Source organism: Ochotona princeps, chromosome 15 (assembly GCF_030435755.1).
Source record: "Ochotona princeps isolate mOchPri1 chromosome 15, mOchPri1.hap1, whole genome shotgun sequence".
Classification (NCBI taxonomy): domain Eukaryota; kingdom Metazoa; phylum Chordata; class Mammalia; order Lagomorpha; family Ochotonidae; genus Ochotona; species Ochotona princeps.
The window spans coordinates 31,640,686-31,664,461 of record NC_080846.1 but is presented as its reverse complement, the minus strand read 5'-3'; the positions used below and the strand labels follow the sequence as shown (position 1 = coordinate 31,664,461).

Sequence of the window (23,776 nt, the reverse complement as noted above, 5' to 3'; positions counted from 1 at the left end):
ATCCTGCCCCTTGTCCTGCCCTGGCAGCCCCCATGCTGCCACCATGGCAGGAGATGTGTCCTTTCAGTTCATATGATTGGAGCTCAGGTAATCACTTAAAGTCATATGTTAAGTTTTGAATATTTCATGTCACATAGTAAAATTTCCTTATGCAAATAAGATAAAGGAATCATGATTATATATACATATAGATACAGTATCATCTGAATTGTGTATATATATACAGTAACATCTGCACTACATAAATAGAAAGAGTGGATGTATCTAGGAAGAAATATATTAATGCAGTAATCTTGGTATTTTCCTTGGCAGGGGAGTTTTACGAGTTCTTTTTAGATCCTTCTTCATATTCCTCGATTTTGTTAACTTTCATCAACACAGAAAAATTTTAGAACAGAATAGCTAATTCAGATAATATGCACTCAGGATGAAAGCCTTTTCATTAATGCCTTCTCAGAGAAGACATTTAGAATTCCTGTTAACATGCAAAAAATTTCAACTTATTGAAAATAACTTTAACTATTCCTACACAGGTTAAATTAAGCAAAAAATGAATAAATGACACACATGTGTCTGTAATAACTAATTCCATGCCATCTCTTTATGCAGTGAGGAAGATGCATAATGTATCAGTTGGAATCCCTCAATTCAGTTATCTCAACTTGAAAGCTTCACCCAAGTAGTTAACATACTAAAAAAATGAATTCATCCCTAGATCTTGAGGATAAAACAAATGTCTCCTGTATGGATGCAATTTCTTAAATCAAATTAACAATTACATAACATCATCTGTCCTGGTTTTACTGTTCATGAAAAATACAACACAACATAAAAGACTGAACTTGCTTTCACTTTATATACTTTTCGTTATTTTTCTGTACATAAGCCAACACATTTTTCTTCTTTTTAATTTTTTCTCATATTTCCTTGAACTTAGCAGAAATAGATATTTCAATAAATATTAGATTTGAAAACAATGGTAGAATTTCTTTATATAAGAGAACATTCTGCTAAACTGCTTTACTGATATAAATAAGTTAATCAGCCTTTCAAAACTCTAATAAAAAAGACTGTCATTTATGTTTTTTAATCTATTCAAATCTGTAGTAGAAATAGAATATTGTTACATACTTAGTTAACTAACCAACATTTCTTACGCTTAAGCAAAAAAACAAAACTGTTCAAGTTCTGATCATGTTTGAACCAAACAGAAAGCAAATAATTTTTAAAATCAGAAAAATTCATCCTGGTTATGATAAAAACCTTTATCTAAATTGATGATTCTTTGAATAACAGTAAGAGTATAGGAATTGGATTTCAATCATGACAGTATATTTTATTAACAAAATGTGTACAGGCAAGTTACTTGTTACAAGAATTTTTGTTTTTACTTATAAAATAATAATCTATAAAACCCATTTTCTAAGGCTGTTGGAAGAGAGAAATAAAATAATGCAGAAAAGTTACAGGGTAGCCCAACTACCTATGCCGGGACTTCAATAAAGATGTACCTCTACTACTTTTATTAAACAGACCTTGACATGCCTTATGGCACTGTCTTTTCTTCTTCCTTTTGCTACTTCTCCTCACAGATCCAGTAGTAAACAATCATTCATTAGTAAGTCATATTGGAAGCAGATAATGTAAAAACACTGCATAATTGAGTGGTGGGACAGTCTCTTCTATTGGGAAATTAATTCTACAACGTTGAATTAACTACTGTCCAAGTTTGACACAACCAGCCTTATAAAACTTTGTAATAATTGGGTCAGCACTGTGGCACGGAGGCAAAGCTTCCACTTACGGCACTAGCTGGGTCAGTCCTGGCTGCTCTGCTTCTGATCCAGCTCCCTGACTATGGCCTGGGAAAGCAGTGGAGGATGGCCCAGGTGTTTGGGCTCCTGCAACCATGTGGGAAACTCAAAGAAACTCCTGGCTTCAGATTGGCTCAGCTCCATTCGCTGTAGCCATATGAATGGAAGAGCTCACTCTCTCTCTTTGTCTCTCTCTCTGTCATTCTCGCCTCTCTGTAACTCTGCCTTGCAAACAAAAAATGTTCAAAAAAAAATCTTTTTTCTTTAAAAAAAGAATTGATACTATTCAAGCCCCTTTGTGCATGTTTTGAAAGACAATTAAAAGGTATCTTAATAAAAACTTATTTACGGGCCCGGTGGCATGGCCTAGCGGCTAAAGTCCTCGCCTTGAACGTCCCGGGATTCCATATGGGCGCTGGTTCTAATCCCAACAGCTCCATTTCCCATCCAGCTCCCTGCTTGTGGCCTGGGAAAGCAGTCGAGGATGGTCCCAATGCATTGGGACCCTGCACCCGTGTGGGAGACCTGGAAGAGGTTCCGGGTTCCTGGCTCCAGATTGGCACAGCACCGGCCGTTGCGGCTCACTTGGGGAGTGAATCATCGGATGGAAGATCTTCCTCTCTGTCTCTCCTCCTCTCTGTATATCTGACTTTGTAATAAAAATAAATAAATCTTTTAAAAAAACTTATTTACACTTTAGGTTACCCACATTGTCTATGTATTCTTTGAATTTCAGTGACATATTTGGTTTTTAACAATCTCTGTTGTACTGTTTTCTAAATAGTTCCCAGGATCAGATACAGTAGTTGGCAGAGAATCAGTTCTTGTTATATATTTGCAGTATGAAATAATTACATAAAAGATAGTATCTAAAAGTACAGTAAGCTTTATTGGAGCTAGCCATAAGAGGGTCAGCTACTTCTAAGAATCTAAGAGAAATCAAGTGCCAGTTTGATAACCTGTAGTAACACACATAATGCTAAAGAGAACTTGAGAAGACATCAAATAGCTACTTTCTATTTCTCTAACGCTTTGCACTGGTCACTCTGTAAACAGAGTAAAGACGTGTGGGTACCCAAACCCTCAAAAAAGCCAGGCCATTTGATTATAAAGTGAAGTAATTATATTTATTTTAGTTCCATCCCAGCCTATTCATATTTTTTAATGTTTGCTTTTAATTACTATAGAAATCCAGTAAGCTAGTAAAGGAAATATTTAAGACCCAGGAATATATTGATTCTGTGATTATGCTGGGATAAGTCAACACAGAATAGAATGAATTATTAGAGTGTAAATCAACTCGTAAAAGCATCATGAACCCTGGAATAATCACCTGGTAACCTAAAAAGAAATATCTCTTGTCTTTACTTTTTCTGCTCTAATTGATTCCCTGCATGATTTCCTGAAATTTTCCATATCTCTTTGTAATGCCAATGAAAATTTGTGCATATACCTAACAATTAGTGCACTATATGGTTGCATATTCACATCCTTCAATAGACAGTGAGTACGACTAAAAAACTGAGAGATGCAAAAAAGAATCACAATCTTTAAGATTTTTGTAAACATTTTCATCAATTGATTTTGGTGTCTGTATTGAGGTTTCACAGATTAAACCAATACGCCAGAGAGTAAAACACAAATATAAATAGTTCCTATAATGAACTATGCTTTCATATTTTAAAAACATAATTGCTTATATAAAAAATCAGCAAAAAATAATATGAGTGCTTAAACTGATTATTTTATACGGCAATCAGCAGTCAGCCATCACTGTATTCAGGACAAGAGTTTACACAGCTATGTGACAGCCAATCCAATGGATGGAAAACCTTTCTCTCTATCTCATTCTCTCTGTATATTTGCCTTTCCAATAAAAAATAAAATAAATCTTTAATTAAAAAACTAAAAAAAGACTCCTTATATTGGGAAATTCTCAGTAATACATCATCTTTAAAATTAAAGAAAGTTTATATATATATTGGTGGTTTCCTATAAACAGCATATGATTTGGTCTTTTACAAAAATGATTCACCCAGTCATTTCTCTCTCTTAATTGGGGAATTATTCCTCTTACATTCACAGTGATGATAAGTAATAATTAATCCTCTAATTTTTCATTTAAAATTTCATCTATTTATTTTGAATGTCTTTGGTTGAGTTTTATTTTTATGTGTGTGTGAATGTACTTTTCCTTCATTTCTGTAGTAGGACCCTCTTAAGCATTTTTATGAGGCCATTTTGGAAGTGATGAATTTCATCTGCTTGTTTTAGAAAGTCTCTGTTTCATTTCTGAAGCACAGCTTCCATGGGTAATGCACCTTTTGTTTATTCTTTTTCTTTCAGAACTTGGATTGGATGGTTCCATTTCTTTATGATTAAAAGGTTTCTGTTGGAATTTCCTCCTGGTAATGCTATATGAGTTCTCTTAAAAGTTACGTGATGCTTTATTCTTGCAGATTTTAGAATGACTCTTTGTGCCATACCTTCCTGTGATTAATCAATGAGCATCTTTTCTGTTCATGTCTATTTTTAGTCCTGCGCACCTCCTGTTGTTGGGTGTCTTTTATCTTGCTCCAGATGGCAGGAATTCTCAATGATTTCATTGAATGTCATTTCTATGCCTTTACTCTCTTCTTTAAGGACTCCCCAAATTTAAGTATTTGTTCATAAAAGGCATTCCAAAGATCTTGGAGAGTGCCTTCATACATTTGTTTTAGTTCTGATTACTATATTTCCAATGATCTAACTTCACATTCAATTATTCTTTCCACTGATTGATTCAGTCTGGTATTTCTACTATTTTACTTGCTGAGTTCTTCACGCTGAACATTCCTTTCTAGCTCTTTTTCAAGAATTCTGCTGAATTTATCATTTATACCATATAGTTCCTTCCTAATATTGTTTCATTGTTATTTTCAAGTATTCTCACAATCTCTTTCTGTGTCTTCATCAGGCATTCTTCAAACTCCCTTTGTGTGTATTCCTATGGTTTATATTGTCTTCCTTTCAGACATCATTTTGCCTTGATTTTTTCATAGGTCTTGTTTCTCTACATTGATATTTGTGAACCTGGAAGAGCAGTTGCTTTTATTGCTTTGGAAGGGTGGTTTTTGTTAACTGAAGGCTTTTCTCTTTGTGTTTCAGATGTCAGTTTTGTAGGCTCCTTTGACTGTGGATTATGGTGGATTTCCCCGATGGATTTTTTCACTGTAGTCAATGGTGGCAGCACGGAAGTATGGAGTACTCCTGGGACTTGGTGGGGTTGTTCAGATCTTAGGAATGTAGTCCTATGGAGTGGAGGCTCTAGCAGCCCTAGTCCTGGGAGCAGGCTAGTCTGGTGCTAAAATGAGGTTATCAGATAAACCTTTAGCCACCACCAGGGTCAAAATTCAGCATTTAAATATATCACAATACAATTAAATGAAGCCAGTGTACTTTAACAGTCTATAATAAATTTGTCTGAAGTTCCTGGAGAGTTTACAACATATCTGTAAGGACATGGGGTTGATGCTGAGTTTCTGGGTAAAGTAAGTGAATTTCAGTACATTTAAGCTATGAAATACATAAAATACATTGCAATTGGCTGCTGAAAATACTCTTTTTTGAGGGTTGGGCACTTTCAATTTGCCAATAAGTGAAATTTAGTTGTCTTCCTCTAGCCGTCCACATTTTAGACAGAAGTTGATTAAGGAAGAACCTATACCCTTTGATATTAGCAACACAAACCATTCAAGTTCACTGTTAACACTAGCTATTATTCAAATATATTTTCACTTACAGAACTTATACAGATATATAAGAACAGGAAACATAATAATCCATTGCTTTTTTGTTTTTAGTTTTAAGATGTCTCACAGGTGTACAATTGTAAATGTAGTCCACCAATTTAATAAAATGAATCAATTACTAACATGTTTCCTATTATTTACACTAGCTTTAGAAAAAGTTATTGCAGAACCACCAGAGTAGAAGAAAAATGGCCCGACTCCCTAAATTATTCTTGTAATATTAGTTATATGATTATAGGATAATTTCTAAACTTTTAAACATATTTACTAAACAAACTTTTCATCATGTCTGCTAAATATGAGTATTAGACTAAATCAGCATTTCTTTTTCAATTTTTAATTTTAATTGCCTTTTAACATATTCAGTGTGATATACAGATACATATCTGAGAAATAATGCTTTAAAGTATTTCATGAACAAATTAATCATTATTATAAAGAAGGTAGTGAGGGAGTCAGAATAAAAAAAGCTTAAGCTAATGAAACATTCAGTACCTCAAATTAAAAATTAAGCAGCTGATATTTTAATACAATGACTTATTAGTATCTTTGATATATTAATGTAATTGTGACCTTAGACAGGATAGTCATTGTTTCTCACATGAATCTAGCCTCAAAGAACTGTATTTTATTTAGAATCTGACATCATCTCATAGAATAAGAAACACTGGAAAGATTCTACCTATATTATGTTGGGAGGTCTTCAATGGTATGGTGACCATTTTTATCTGGATATTTTTAGAACTACATCTCTATAAGTTGATACACTTGTTTCACCAATTATTTGAATGATGAATTCTTAGACAATATCAGAAACTGGGTATACACACAGAAATTAGGCTTCACTCCACATTCCAGAGCCTCACAGTCAATGAACAGAGCAGCCATGTAAACAGATAATTACTGATGGCACACAAGACAGAAAGATAAATAAGAGCATGTTTTAACAGCCCAGAGAAGGTACATTTTCAAAATGATCAGAAAAGAATTGTGTAGATAAGACTTCATTTTTGGGCCTAGCATGGTAGCCTAGTGGCTAAAGTCCTTACCTTGCACACACTGGATTCTAATTCAGCTGCCCTGCTTCCCATCCAGCTCCCTACTTATAGCCTGGGAAAGCAGTTGAGGACGGCCCAAAGCCTTCAGACCCTGCACCCATGTGACAGACCCAGAAGAAGCTCCTGGCTGCTGGTTTAGGATTAGCTTAGCTCTGGCCATTGTGGCCATTTGGGGAGTGAATCATCGGACGGAATATCTCTGTCTCTCCTCTTCTCTCTGTATATCTGACTTTCCAATAATAAATAAATAAATCTTTAAAAAATTCCTACTTGGCATTTTTGTACTTTTCTTCTACCTTGTATGATTTAAAATACCGGATTAAAAAGATCAAGGCAAGTCAACAGAGGACTAATTTGTCTGTGAGCTCAATAATAGCAATTTTCTTTTTGCTGAGTAAAATGCTATTATCTTAGAGCAGTTCTTGCTTACCCTGGCTGACATATGTGAGATGACCTGAGCATCTAGTAGTGAGCAAATTACTAGAGATGGTAACACATCCAGTACCAGGAAAACCCAAAGCTAGGGTCTGCCTCACGCAAGTAATGTTCCCAGATTAGAGGTAGCAGTGGTAGTTAGCATTTTGGTGTGTTGAATACCCATGGCTCCCCTAAAGCATATTCAATAAACTGAACTCTGCTCTCTCTGTGATCGGTTCACTCTGTAGCATTCTGTTATGACACATGACAACGGACTCAACTGACAATTTCTCAAGACAGAAAGGTATAAGAAATAAGAATATTAAAGTAAATGACAATTTGTTTTACAAAGGGATTTTAAATTAACAGATAATTACATAATTACAGTGTTTAGAGATCTCCCACCTTAAAATGATATAGATCAAGACTGATTTCTTGAATACAGTTTTCTATAAGACTTCCATATTTATTTATAATAAAAGAAAAATTTCTACCTCTGCTAACAGAAGAATTCTCATTATGATCTTAGGGCTGTGTAATTTACATAAGTGACTGAATTGGTTTTTCTTTCATTAAATAAATCGTTCAAAGTTATTTTATATAACTCTAAAAAGATGAATCTAAAAGATGGTTGTGATGCCTTATTTGATCTACTTTTAAAACTAGAGCCAATATCACATTTTAACATTTTGGTATTGCTTTCCTTGAATAAAACAGAGCTATAATAAATGAATATGAACTTCAAACTATCGGGTCGTTAAAAGGGATTTATTTATTTATTTGAAATTTTTGAGTTGGTGGGGAGAGAAATGGTGAAGTGGAGACAATCTTAAGCCCTCCTGGCATCCCATTATGGGATGCAGGAGTCCAAGGTTGCATCTTAATTGCTACACTAAATAACCCCTCACCAAATTGCCAGGTTTCAATGTTCATGCTAGCTGTTTGTTCTCTTAGGTTTCATATCTAATAGATCATTTTAAGACAGTGTTTCTTGAACATTAATGCATATATGAATCAAATAACAAAGATGGGGGCTTCCATTGTGTACAGTGGGTTAAGCTGCTACCTGTAATTCCTGCATACCACTTGTGCACTGGTTTGCACTCCTGGCTGTTTCACTTCTAATTCATGTCCCTGCTAATGCAGAAGATGGCTCAAGCACCTGCATGCTTGCCATCTACATGGGAGAGTCACAGGGAGTTCCAAGCACCCAGCTTAGGCACCTGTTGTGTCCACCTGTGGGGTGAAACAGTGGATGGAAAATCTGTCCTTCCCTTTCTTTCTGCAACTCTACATTTCAAATACATAAAATAAATGCTTTTTTCTCCAGAGGAATCATACTGAGGGCTCATTAAAGCCTGCCAGGAAGAGGGATACTGTTTTCCCCTTATAGCACCCCAGTTTCTGATTCTGTAAATTTGGGGTGGAAATAAAAATTAACATTTGCAGTAAGTACTCAGATGATGCAAATGCCTCTGGTTCATGGGTGACACATTGAGAATCACTGCTTTCATAAATCCCAATTTAGCAGATGCAGAGCTTGGTTTTTCTACTGGTCTGTGGTTCTTCAGACAAACTCCAATGTGGATCCTCAACGGGAAAAGGGGAGTTTGTGATGCCAATATTTTCCAAACTGAAGTCCCCATTGTGCTGATTCTGTTCAGATCATTAATTATACAACTAGATCATATTTGAATTTCTTCCACTTTAATCAATATCTCCTACTTTCCCAATAATTCTGTCCCCATCTTTCTTCCCTTTTTGTTTTTTAGTATAAAAGAGATTCCATGTATCCCATAGACACAGCTCCAAAGAGAAAACCAGACTTCTCTTGCCCCCTACCTCTCAATGCCACCTTCCTCTCTATCTTTTCAATAGTATTTGCAGTCATAATTTTAATCTACTTTAAACTCAGTCTTAATTTTCCACTTATCATAATATTCAACAAGTGAAAAGATCACAAGACCACATTTCCATTAGAGTAAAAACACAGGCTAAACACACCAATTCGATCCCAAATTGACCATGTCATTGCTACCTTTGTGGAAGGGTGTTTTATATTAGCTGCTGTATATCTGAGAAAACATGATCTGTCTCTTTGAATCCAGCTTATTTCCATAAGCACGTTTTCGGTTGCATCTATCCTATCACAATATCCTTGCTGCACTTGACCCGCTATGCCCTCTGCCCAGGCAGACCCCATTGCTGTCTGTAGCCTATATTCAGTCACATGTTCATTCACTGCACAAGCATCTGTTAAAGACTCAACATCTAATGAATATGACAGAAATTCTGTACTCTGGTCCTATATTATAAAGAGGAAAACCAAAAATAAGCACATTAGGGATGAATGCTACCTACCAGAGTGCTGGATCCAGACTAAAATAAGGCAAGTGATCAGTAAAAAAAATAACTGGGAAGAAGTTTATCTCAGCTACCGTGGAAGCCATTTTTCAAAAAGGAAGTCACACTAAGTAGGGACATCCATGAAAAGATGAATGTAACCAGAAAGAATGTAGAAGGGCGGTCAAGTCATAATATACACCAGTTGAAAAGCTCTGAGATGGAAGTAAACCCAGATGGCCCACAGAGCAGAAATAAATTTTGGGGGATGAAATTAGTCAGGGATTAAGACAGGGTAAATTCTTGAAGAATTTAGGTCAAGCACAAACAAAATGTTTTACAAGCCATTTGTAATGACATGCAACACACACAGAGTACCTGAGGACTATGATATACACACACAAATATATATATGAAACAAGAGCTAAAATTGTTCCTCTGACCAATGGTAACACACTAATATCTTATGATATTGATATAACTGAAGACCCATATAAGAATTTACTGTCTATCCTTTCAGGCTGGCTACACAGACTACATATTCGATTTTACACAGTTCTGATTTCTGAAATCAGTTAGGTAGTGTTTTTTTTTTTTTTTTTTAAAGATTTATTTTATTTTTATTACAAAGTCAGATATACTGAGAGGAGGAGAGATAGAGAGGAAGTGGAGCTGCCGGGATTAGAACCAACGGCCATATGGGATCAAGGCGAGGACCTTAGCCACTAGGCCACGCTGCCGAGCCCAGTTAGGTAGTGTTTTTAACTTCCATCTGCATAGATACTGAATTAAGGAATCACCCAGGATATCGATATATGATAGTTCTACAAATGGGCAACCTCTTATTGCTCAGTAACATTTCTGAATATGGGAGGAGAAAAGTCAGGTGAGGAATATAATTTATGACATCATTTTATAAAGGCAACGTTCACAGTGATGATACCCATTGTATCAGCAGAAAAATTCCCAGAAAAACTATTACCAATCTTCCTCCCTCCCTCCTCCTGCCCTCTCTCTCTCACACACACACATACATTCCTTTTGAGCATTTGGGAAATTAGCCTAAAGCAAGAGTTGGTCTATGTTTTCAACACGACTACTGAGAAAAGGTTCGTGCTTACTGTAGCTGATTTGAAATATGTTTTAATCTCGATTTCATTAGCCTCCAGGTAAATGTGAGGATGTTTTATTTAAAAGAATTTTTTTATCCAGGGTTCCTTTCAAAAAGGAAAAATTGATATTAAAACACCCGAAATTTAAAAAATACTCTTACCAGCCACTCAATTTTTCATTATTACAGAGCTCTTACAAATGGAAACACCTTCGTTTTAAAGCAATATTAAAATAATTATGTCTATGTAACAAGTGTTTCATGTGCTACTATATGACTCTTAGGATCTTATTTATGAAATGGCTCCGTGCACACCTCATCATCAAGAGCTAATAACACTACCTGTCTGCATCCACTGCCACATCATGAACTCCTCTCTGGATGGCATCCCTTGAAGTTCCTGTATCTGGTATTCGGTTCAGACTCCTGGTATACAGGTTGAGTCCACCATCAGTCATGTACCTAAAAAAAAGTTAAAATAATCAGTAGAAAATTAAATGATCTCATCTATATAATTTAACTTCATAAACAGTATTCACGATTTACAATAATTTAATATGCACTACAGATTCTATTCCCTTGGAAGATCTAAAATATCATTTCATGCTTATATATTATTCAATGTTCATTATGCAACAAGGAACTAACTACAAAAACTAATTTTCTTTTTTGTTATCCATATTTTGAACATATTTAAAGAAAATGGGGTTCCTAGAAAAATAAGGGAAAGACAATTTCACCTTGGAAATACAATATTTAAAGAACTGAAGTCATAACAGCAATATAATATGACCGAATTTAAAGTACTATCTATTTACTTCATAATTAAGAATTATGGGGTTGGCACGTAGCCTAGTAACTAAAGTCCTCTCCTTGAATCTGCTGGGATCCCATTTGGGCACTGGTATGTATCCTGACTGCTCCACTTCCCATTCAGCTTCCTGCCTGTGGCCTGGGAAAGCAATGGAAGGTGGCCCAGAGTCGTGGGAGCCTTTACCCATGTGGAAGACCCAGAAGAAGCCCCTAGCTCCTGGCTTTGGATTGGCTCAATTCTGGCTGTTGCAACCACTTGGGAAGTGAACCAGCAGATGGAAGGCTCTCTCCTTCTCTATAAACCTGACTTTCCAAAGTAACTAACTAAATAAATCTTATTAAAAAAGAATAATGCCATAGGCAAGCATTTGAGTCCCAGCTGCTTTACTCACAATCCAGCTCCCTGCAAAGCTATCTAAGAAAGCAACCAAAGACAGTTCAATTACCTGGGCCCCTTCATGTACACAGGAGACCCAAATGAAGTTCAAAACTCCCGTCTTCAACCTCGCCCAGCCCTGGCTGGTGCTGTCATTTGGAGAGTAAACAAGGATTTTCATTTCTTAAAATTTTGTAAAGTAGAAAAGTTATTGTAGGAATTTGAAAAGACCAGGGGCTACAGAAGTAGCCACTCTATGTTTTAAACTTGGGTTCCCAGATACTGTTGGGGGAAGATTTGTTTATGTGTAATTACAAAAACAGAGAAGAAGCATAGAAGAAAAGAACTTGCAGAAAATAGTCAGTGCTAAAAGGATAAGAATCTGTACATGAGGCTGTGCATTTGATTTAGCAGTTAAGACATCATCTGGGGAACCTGCATTTCATATCAAAAAGTGCCTGGGTGGAGTCCTGGCTCTATTTCTGATTCCAGCTCCCCGCTCATGTGCAATCTGGGAGGATGCAAATGATACCTTTGGTACTTTAGTCCCAGACAGCAACCCAAGGGGAACTGAGTGTTTCAGGTTTCCATCTGGAACTGGCTCCAGATGTTTCAGGCATTTGGAGAAGGAACCAGGGGATGAGAGATATTCTCTTTCGCTCTTAGGAATAAAATAAATTTTTAATTTAACAAAATATACAAGAGAGCTTGCACACAGTTACTCACCATGGCATAATTAAAACATAAATCTAGAAAATCAGCTCTAAAAACAATGAATTTAAACACCACTTACTGCTGTCTTAGTTGAAAGGCTGCACTGTTCTCTCCTCTCCCTGTCTTTGAGATCTGTCCACCTTCTTTACATCTTCCAACAACCACAATTATACAGGGATGGTTCTTCATTATAAAGGATGTTATTTAAGTGTTCAATATCCTACCCTGCATTGGGATATCTCTCCTAAGAATTGCAATTAAGTGGCATTTCATCATTCTCTTCTTACGGACAAAATTAATGATAACAAAAAGTCAAGGGCTATGGGTATCTATTTTTCATCAGAACCACAAATGAATCCATCAGTAGACTACTGTATTTGGCAAGATTTCTTTAGGTGTCTTCCTTCTAAATTAATATTTTTGTGCCATGCTACCTCCCATGCTTTAGAATGGGACACTGAGGTGTGCTATGTTCATAGGTACTTTGATTTCACATAACCATGTCAAATGCACATGCAACTGATTATCTATGAGGGAATTTATCAAAATTCTTAGATGCAAAATTACAATTAAGTTTTTCCATGGAAAAGAAATTAAGTTTGTTCATATGGCACTGAACCTGGCACAATGGCTCAGTTGGCTAATCCTTCCCTTGCAGAGCACTGGCATCCCATATGGGCACTGGTTTGTAACCTAGCTGCTCCACTTCCCATTCAGCTCCCTGCTTGTAGCCTGGGAAAGCAGTTGAGGACAGCCCAAGGCCTTGGGACCCTGCACCCATATGGGAGACCTGGAATAAGCTCCCAATTCCCCACTCTGAATCAGCTCAGCTCTGGCCATTATAGTCACTTGGGGACTTCAGCAGATGGAGAATCTTTCTCTGTATCTCCTTCTCTTGGTAAATCTAAATTTCAATAAAAATAACAAATCTTAAATAGAGAGACAAGAAACTGGCACTGTGGTATAGTCATTAGGCCACAGCTTTCAATGCTGTATTCGTCTATGAATCCCTGCTTTAATGCTGGGATACCCAGAAGTAGCTCCTGGCTTGGAGCTGCGTGAACAGGACAGAACAAATTATCAACTACCTCAGCCAAGTGTTGGCAGTAAGTATCTGGGCAAATGAAAACTCTAAGCTGGAGTATGTCAACTAGTGGATTCTGGAAAGATTTCATTGTGCTGGAGTGGTGAGATTGGCAGAATTCAGAACCTCTGAACTATCGAAATCTCTTGAACAGGACCCTCAGAGTGTGTCCTACAACAGGGACCCTGGGATGGGTGAGATGTTGGGTGTGGCTTTTCCCCTTATCTCCTTCCTTCCCCAGATGCAGGACGGAAGAAAAAAGAATGTGAAAATGGTGATCTCACCCACTTTCCTGTATCCCTCTTCCCTTATCACCCTAGTCAACTATGTAAAAATTATCAAAAATAAAAACTAAAACTTAAAAAAAAGATCTCTCTCTCTTCCTCTTTCTTGTGTCCTCACTTCCCAACACCCTGTCCATCCCCTAGGTATGTCTGCCTTTCAAATAAAGAATTCTTAAAAAATGAGCCCATATGCTTATCAATAAAGTATATGTATATATATATACACACACACACACACATATATATGCAAAACTAAGTAAGAAATTGCATGCTTTTTCATACAGTAACAATGAACTAACACCAATTTTCTTTATACCTGACTCCAATGATAGAATAGTGCTAGTCTCTTCAAATGTCCTTTTAGGTTCTTCCCAGTCACACCCCAGCACTACTTTCCAGGGGTGTCCAATGTGATGAATTTTATGTTAATCATTAATCATTATTTTTCTTTATGATTTTATCACGTGCACTTGTATCTATAAAACTAATGGGCTTGTATTGCATGTGTTTAAACAGTATATAAAATAAATATGTATTTTGTGATTTCTTTATCTTAAAATCACATTTATCATAAATTATCTTACTTGCTGTATAATAATGTATCATACCCAATAATCTTACCCCTCCAATTTGCAACTGTGATTTATTAATTTCATTGACTATTATGAACATTTGATGTGGTTTCAGTTTACTTGTTGTTAGAATGCCACCATTAACATTTATGCACAGACAAAATTTTATCTTGTACACATAGACAAAAGGTTATCTAAGGTCAGTTTTGGGTTGGGAAAGCCTGAGTCTTAAGAGAAACACAGATGTATTCAATTGTGCTAATCAACATCAAATATTTCTGAAAAGTATTTCAGAACTTAAACTCCAACTCATTGTCTATGGATGTAGTTTCACTATGGGAGAATTTTGCCAGTATTTGAGCTTTTGTGAACTGGTGGATGAGCAATGACATGTTAATTTTAGCTTTAAATTATAAATTCTGTATAACCAATCAGGTTAGTAATATCTTCATTTTTGTCTATAAGTCATGTATGTTTTGTTTGTAAAGTGTTTTAATGCCCTTTGCTCATATTTGCCAAGACATTACTATTTTTTGCTTATTGTATTGTTCTTTAATTTTTCACTAACAGTAATTCTTTCTTGATAACAAGCATTGTATTAACTTGTGATTTATATGAAATAAATACTTTTGCTACATGATTAGAATTTTTCTGAAGAAACAGCTAAATTTAAAAAACATGTTCACACTTCACATGAAAATTGCCTAGGTTATTTTTGTATAGTCTTACATACATGATAGCTTAATTTTTGAGATGTTAGAATCTGTTGCCAAGTTCAATCAAAGCCTACTCTTTTCTCTACATCCTACTGAGTTTGACTCTACACCCATATCTCTTCTCTCCACGTAGCTTCATTCCCTTCAGGCATTGCCACCAATTCTTCCTGGCTATTCAACTGCAGAAAATACCTTTCAGCAATGATTTTATATCTTCACTTTGTTCAAGTGTCACTTTTAGTCAGCATGGTTGGCTATCCAGGTTTACTTGTTCACACTACTTCTAGTTACTCCCATACCACCCTCCATGTCTTCTTATATAAACACTGATACCACGCTGCTTCTTCAGCCCTTGACTGTTTTACCTCAATTTCTTACACTTCCTGAATGAATCATGACAATCTCTCTGCCTTATATCATGCACTTCTATCATATTTGCCATACAGTTTAGACTTATGTTTTCATATTTACTACCTTTTCCTCTGCTGCATGTTACAACTGGATCATTATTATTTATTATTACACGGGGAATCTAAAGTGAGCCTCCATTCCTACAAAAGAATTCCAGCTCAGTATGCCTTTTAAATTAGCACAGACACAATTAAAATATGTCCTCCAGACTACAGGGAACTTTTTTGATGGTTACTTGAGAAACAACATACACTCCTAGTGCAGGAACTGATACAAACAGGCAAGAATATGGTCTCATAGACTCAGGATGCCCTAATGGTTAACTGTGCAGACTAGGGTCAGCATGCAGAGGTTCAAACATGTTTATGATTCCTATTAGCTGTGTGGGCTCAGATAAGCCAGTTACGTGTGACTCAAGTGCCCCATTTGTCAAACAGAGGCAGTAAAAATACGCTTGCTTCTTTCAGATATGGTAAGATATCAATGCAGTTATGTATGTAACATGCATAGAACACCACGTAACATAAGTATTACATCAATGACGCTACTAGTACTTCCAATCTGGTATTTCCACGTTGACTAAAGCAACTCATACCTTGAGTATAAAATAAGAGGACACATTAAAAATCTTTGCTTCACAAAGCAGAGGCTCAACAAACCTTGGTCTTTCCTTTGTTCTGCACACTTCAGTCACCTCATCATGAAGTTTCATAAAGCAGAACTGAGGCAAGATCAAGAGAAAAGTAGGTTTAAGTCTGTTAATCCACACTTTTAAAATTTCATTCCCAGACTCTTTTTGGAGTTAGGCTATATGAGTTAAAGTAGAATATTTAGTTACATACTTGCTCAACTATTTAGCACCCTGACACCTGAAAATAACTTCAATTTCTTCACAATTAAAATAAGAAACTTTTCTCCCACTTTTCCAGGGTGTTTCTTCTTTGATTCATAAATGGAGACTTTTTCAAAGATTCTCATTATAGGTAAGAGGCCTTTCTCTAACTAAGTCCTAATTACTGACACATCACATCCCCAAGTGCTTAAAGTAATTTCAAAAAGAGAAGAAAGAGATAAGCCCTTGCATGCTTCGAGTCATTTTGAATTCTCAGAGTGCTGATTAACTAATTTTCTGAGTTCTACCTAAAGTATGTGAAACAAAATGAAACTTCAACCCCACTTGCACTGACTCCATGACATTCCTTGTGGTTACATGAGAAAACAGCCTGAAATTCAACCTCTTCACTCATTAATGTACTTACTGAGCCTTTTTATGCCTTTAATCAGTAAAATATACTCTTAAAATGGTGAAAACGTTATGATTCAATTTTAATGAGAGGTTGCAGAGATATTTCTAACGTCTTTTTACTTGAAAAACATTATCAAGTTAAGCTTTTTTGTGGGTTAACTCTAGGCTCATCTTCCCACGGTTAACTACAGATGAATATTTGGACCACTTCTTTCTCCTGCTAATAGTGGCCCATCACATGCACAGGGGAGAATGAACACAGTTCATCCTGCATACCCTTCACACAATGCACACTGTCACCTGGAGCTGAGACCAGTCAGCCCCTGTTGACGGTCACGAGTCACCTTCCACACAGAGAGCTCTTCACTGTTCTGTACATGACCCAAAAAAGAGAAAATGTGCAAGGCCAAGCCAGAATACATCACCAGATGAATTGTTCATACAAAATTTAGGGTATTTTTACTTGATCAACACAGAACCTGCAAATCAACGATGCATATTTAAATGTTCTCATTGCCAGACTATCCAAGGCCTTCTTTAAAAGATTGATCAGGGACAAAAATAAAGGAGACAGAAAGTCTGAATGGGGTGTCAAACGTGGCATAAGTAGAAAGCACAAAGAATATATCAACATTAATTTGTAAATTTAGCAGAAACTAGCTAGTTACTATAAAACTAATTTCTTCCTCCTCCTGGACACATTGTAAAGCCATATTTTCTGGGCCTGGTGTAGTAGCCTAGTGGTTAAAGTCCTTGCCTTGTACACGTTGTGATCCTGGTAGCCCTACTTCCAATCCAGCTCCCTGCTTGTGGCCTGGGAAAGCAACAGAGGATGGACCAGAGCCTTGGGACCCTGAACCTGTGTGGGAGACCCAGAACAAGCTCCTGGTTACTAGCCTTAGATTGCCTCAGCACCGGCCACTGCAGCCGCTTGGGGAGTGGACGGAAGATCTTCCTCTCTGTCTTTCATCCTCTCTGTGTATCTACTTTCCAATAAAAAGAAATAAATTTTACAAAAATATATTTCCTGGCCTCCTTTATGGTGATTATATAGCTCTTCTAGCTACTGAGTAGAAGTCACATGCATAACTCTTAGATCTGGTGATTACAAAATGCTACCTCACCACGATCCCTCCTCTCTTGTTTGTTGAATATCAATGCTCAAGTTGATGTTGGAAATTTCATAATAGTAGAATTACCAGTCATCATAACTGCTAAATGACTAGATGGTATACATTCCTGAGTCTGAAACACCAATCAAGAGGTTTTTTGGTTTGTTTTAGTGAGGAGAAATGAGCCTCTTCCAGGTAAATTACTGATATCTTGAGATCTCTGTGCTATAGAAATTAATGTTAACTAATAAGGCCAATGCACTGGTAAAGAGGCAATGCTTCTATGTAGAGGTGTGCTCATAAATATATATTCTTATATTCAGAATTCAGTGGATAAAAAGCATTACCTTTAAAGCAATACTCATCTAAGAATATGTATGTATAACACATGCATAATCACCATTCATTTACTGGATAAATGGACATCTATAATCTAAAACTCTAGCACATATGTCCCATGTGGCATGGTTATGTCTATGATGATCATCACTGTAAATGCAGTACTCAGGTTTCTTAGCACAAAAAAGAAACAAGAATTTTAATAGATACATATATATAAGCATTCATATACATGTAAATAAGTTGCTTAAAATTTCCTTCCAGGAAGTCTCAGGCCTCTCACAATCTCTGCTTTCTTCTGTCAAGATTAGATACATCACATATCTATCTTAACTATTACTCTTGCCTTTTTAATACTCTTCCCATACCACTGATCTGCATTTCTAAATCCACACTTGTCAAGTTCCCTCTGCTTTCTCACCAGGACTCTCTCCTTTTCTGTTTCTCTTCCTGTGTATTTTTTTTAACGACATAATTTCCTATGTAAATGCTTACAATCTGAGCATTTTGTTAGAATTTTGAACCACTTATAATTTAAAAAAAGAAGTGTCCATATTTGCTTTACAACACTCCCAAATCAATTTTTGTTCTTTTTTTAACATTAATGTTATTATCATAACATACAGGTTCAGCAGCTAGATCCAGAGTTCTTGCAGTAGACCATGAAAACTAGCCCCAGTGCTTCTTTTTAAAATTAATTTTGTTATTCTATGACACAATTCTATAGGCTCTGGGATTTCCCTTCTCTCTTTTCCAAATCTCCACGCTGCTACTGATTTTTCCTATATCAATACAATAGTATAATTCTTCACAATCAGTCATAAGTCTATTGTTCTGCTACTTTAGTGTATCCTGACACTGTAGGTATGGACAATGGCAGACAGCCCAGCATCCTATTGTCAGGATACATTCAACAGTTTCATTGCGAGTTCATCTTTGGGAAGCAGAGATGCAAACTGCATTATATCTTCACATCTGTATGTGATAGTTTCTACCACATAATTACTATACATCCTCTTACATGAAAAGCACTAAAACCAAATCAACAACAGAGAGAAAAATAAAAAAATTTACAACACCATGAAATTAAATAACATGCTACTGAATGACCAATGTATCGCTAAGAGATGAAAAAGAAAATCAAAGACATTCCTGAAGGAAACAATACTATTGTGCAACCTATGAGTCAGTGAGGAAATTCATAAAGAAAAAAGAACTTCTTGAAGAAATGATCAATAGCCTTTTCATTATTGCTTTTGCTACATCTCATGGGCTTTGATATTTTTGTTTTTATTTTCATTTCTGCCCCAGTGCTTCTATCATCAACTTATTTTTCTTGCTTCCCCTACACTGATTTTCAAAACCAGCACCACGGGGCAGCTGCTGTGGTACAGTGGGTAAAGCCACCACTGACAACAACAGCATCCTAAATGAGTGCTGGTTCATATTCTGTCTGATCCACTTCCAATCCAGTTGCCTGCCAAGGCCTGGGAAGAGCAGCAAAAGACTGTTCATATGGGAGACCTAGAAGAATCACCTGGATCTAGCTTGGCCAGCCCTCGCAATTTTGGCTATCTAGAAAGTGAATCAACAGATGCATGGTCTCTCTGTCTCTCCCTTTCGCAAACATCAACTTTCAAATAAAACAAATGGATCTTCAAAACCCAAACTACCATGCTTCTCATGCCATGTTCTGTGACTATTAGGTGGTTATCCCTAATGGCATCAAGTTTAAACTTATTAGCATAATGATGTTCAGGTCTGTGAAGGTAGCTCTTAACTCTTCAAATACCCAACCCTCATGGCTCTCAGTTTCTGATTCAGAAAAATTGTAACTTAGTAAAGTTTAGTGAATGATTTCTACTTTCTACATGTATGCTTTTTTATAAATTTTCTTTTTTAAAATATACATCTTTCATCTATAAATCTTTCAACCAAGGAACACATTAAAATATTTTTTTCATTCATCTTTTTCCATTGCATGTCAGGGTTTAGCCTCCCTCTCCCCCCGCCCCCCCCGTTATTCTGAGTTCTTAGCTCATTTGTGATGCATATGAGCATTTCAAATTATCCACACTTTGCATTGTGCATGTCACTCAAATTCTGATTTAAATTTCCCCCAAGCCAAGCTTTACTCTCCATGTAATCATTTTGCTTGAATGTGAGTAAGTCCCATAAGTTCTCACTAATCACAAATTCCCTATTTTCCAATTTTAACTACTTGCTAAGATGTAGCTGTCGTCCCTGAATCAGGACTTGGAGCACTAGGACACATACACCCTCACAAATGTGCTCAGAAAAGAAAAAAAGGCATTCCAGGTTTGCATCTAAGGTTGAACAAGGTGACAACCGCCTTCTTGTTTTCTTTCATACTGTACAAAGAGCTCTTTTCATAGTCTATTTTGGGATGCTTTTTCTACATTTTTTCGCTGTTAGAGATTATGCTGCTTTTAAAGCTTCTCACGCATGGTACTGAAGTGATGCCTGGTGTTCCTAAGATCCACAGGATGCAACACACCACAGAGAGAACATATGCAGTAGGTAAGTCTCATTCAGACATGAGCTTCAAGGTTGTTGCTTGTGAGTTCTATATTAATGAACCAACACTAGTTGTGAAAACTGTTCCTGTAAGCAGACACACCTTCTTGGACAGATCCATTGAAGGAAATGCTGCCAGAGGCCAGCAGGAACCTAAAGAACTATTTTCCCTTAAGTATAACAATTGGTCTTCACTGACATGCAGTCACCTCCACAAAGATGACTTTATAAAACAAAACAGCCAAAGATAGTGAGATTGACTGCACAGCTATGCATATATAGATAAATGCATGTACATAATTATGTATATGACTAAACAGTCATTCAAATAGATTTGAACATTCAACATAAAAATGAGTACACATAGAAGTTCTTTTTAAAACGCATGGAGAAGTAAGAGACAGGAGGAAGAGTGGCGAGAATGGAGAAGGCAGAGATGGAGGAAAACCTAAGCCTTGGCTTCCCTTTGTTATCATGTTCTCTGAATTCAGATTTCCCTCTAAGTCTACATTAAATACCTAGAAAATGGTTAAATAAAACTAATAACTATGAATTTTAAGTTAGTAATTACAACAAATATAATAAAGATGCAGGGCCCGGTGGCGTGGCCTAGCGGCTAAAGTCCTCGCCTTGAAAGTCCCGGGATCCCATATGGGCGCCGGTTCTAATCCCGGCAGCTCCACTTCCCATCCAGCTCCCTGCTTGTGGCCTGGGAAAGCAGTCGAGGACGGCCCAAAGCTTTGGGACCCTGCACCCACGTGGGAGACCCAGGAGAGGTTCCTGGTCCCAGCATCGGATCGGCACGTACTGGCCTGTTGTGGCTCACTTGGGGAGTGAAACATCGGATGGAAGATCTTCCTCTCTGTCTCTCCTCCTCTCTGTATATCCGGCTTTCCAAAAAAAAAAAAAAAAATAAAATCTTTAAAAAAAATAAAAATGCAAAAGAGAATAAATTTATTGAAAACTTGTATTATTCAAAGATTTATGCTAAGCAAAAATGTTGTATGATTTTCTTCATTTCCAACAGATGCTGCAATCTTATGCTTAATAAAAGTGAAAATAACAGATAAATTAAGGTCTTAGAGATAGAAAATGATCGGAGGAGATTTAGAGTAGGAACCCTGATCCCAGTGTCTAGTGAGTTATTAGCTATCCTGTACAATCAACATCTATCTCCTTCATTCTAAAAATTACTAAAATATCAGCTAGAGTAAAAATCAGAAATGAATTGGAGGACACTAGGAGATCAGAAAAGATCTACAAATCAGTTCAAAGGCCTTTTTGAGCATTTTATAGCTTCCCATAACCCAAAAGAGGCTAAGAAGGGTGATTTATATGGAATTTTTTTTCTTCCCAGCTTATTATTATTTTCTACTTGTACAGGAAAAAAATACTGACTCTATGATCCAAAAGGATAATGAATAGATCAAACTCCAGACTTACATGAAAATGTTAGACAATGTTAGTCTTGATATATTTATAAGACTTGTGTTATAAAGTCAGATGCATCTAAATTCTGATCAAATATTTCAAATTGCTAGAATTATCTAAGAACATTTTGGAGAGTGTAATAGGATACAGAAAGAAACCAGAGTTTAAGATTTTTAAAAATACCCTGTCATCTAAAGACAGTAAATCAATTGTAAATTTCAACTCTGAAATGATTTTCCTGTAAGTTAAATTGCAGGTGCATGACTGAGGAATTCTAGAAAAATATCTGTGCTTCAAAGAAGCAATAACAGCTTCAGAGAAGCCAAAAAAGAAAATATCAAGCAAAACAGCATAGCTCCTGTCTCCTTTCCACATTCTTCACTACACAACCTGTTACTTAGCCTGCACATGGAAATCTCTGAAAAACAACAACCATGTTTGTCTCCGCAAACCAGCAATAGGAAAACAAAAGAAATACCCCAAATAACCTCAGATTATTCATATTTTGTAATGCAACTGAAGTGCCTTTTCATGTCCTTCTCACAGCTAAAACATTCTAGCAGGCCACCCTTCCACCCTGCACATGTGGTCAGGGGCTAGTGTCACTTACCCACTGTTGATGTCATCAGTCCTGAGACTTTTCCCAAGGATGTCACCATCACTCATGTAGCCACCAACATCAACCTCAGAAGACACGTCCAGGTCACTGCTTGCTTTCTCACTCATGTCCATTTGTGACATGTTTCCTAGTCGAGAGACAGCAGCCCGACGGAGAGGTGTTGTGTACATGAACCTCGAAGGGTCCGTGTGAATGAACCGACTGGTGCCACTGCGTGGGTAGCCAGCACCCAAGGAGGGAGCATCTCCAGCCTGCAGTCGCGGACAAGCTTGACCCAATCTCCAGGTCATGGGAGTGGGCCGACCTGTCAAGTTGGGGATGGTTCTTCCGTTCACTTCTGTCGTCACAGTGCTATCAAATGTTGTCTCCAGGGTGCTGTCAAACAAAATAGAGAAGTATCTATACATTGGTTCATTTTGGACCCAAGACCACAATTCATGAAGATGGGAATTGCTAGAGTGAAGAGTCCTTTAGTAGCATGCCATTTCCATGAAAGGCAAATTATTAGGTATGCTCATTTGATGATGATGATGATATTTTATGGAAAGGAATATTTCATTCCCAACTGTATTTTGTTTGTTTCTAGAAAAAGGTCACAATTGTATTTGAAAAAAAAAATATATCGTTCTACTTTCTCACAAGCAATGAGCTCACCCAAATGTAACTTCCTCAGACATATTCTAAAAGTTAATGACAATTATGTTTGAATGTCTCCTACCAGCCTTTTCAAGTATATTTTAATCACATTTTTGCTACTCTTCCTTAGTACAATACAATTAGTAGTGACAGTGTTATTTGCAAAACCTATTTCAGTTTGGATGGGAAACTACATGGAAGGAGAGGTGGACAGGATCCCTGGGTTTGTGTGGAGAATTTTCATTTTAAGGAAAATCATCAATTGATTATCATGTGAAATGCATTTAATAAATGGTGAGGAGTAACTCTTAGTGTTTTTTCTAGCATTACTCAAGAAATGCTTAATTACAA

General features: G+C 36.6%; 1 protein-coding gene across 3 annotated transcripts in view; it reads right to left on the bottom strand.

Annotated features, from left to right (window-relative positions):
• The window catches only part of NAV3 (neuron navigator 3), a 727,630-nt gene that overhangs the window by 125,885 nt on the left and 577,969 nt on the right, over window positions 1-23,776 (bottom strand). For all 3 annotated transcript variants that reach the window (XM_058673421.1, XM_058673422.1, XM_058673423.1), the window contains 2 exons: window positions 22,781-23,164; window positions 10,877-10,996 (listed from right to left, as the gene is read on the bottom strand). In XM_058673421.1, the coding sequence (XP_058529404.1) occupies window positions 10,877-10,996; window positions 22,781-23,164 (504 nt within the window). The remainder of the gene's footprint in view (window positions 1-10,876; window positions 10,997-22,780; window positions 23,165-23,776) is intronic.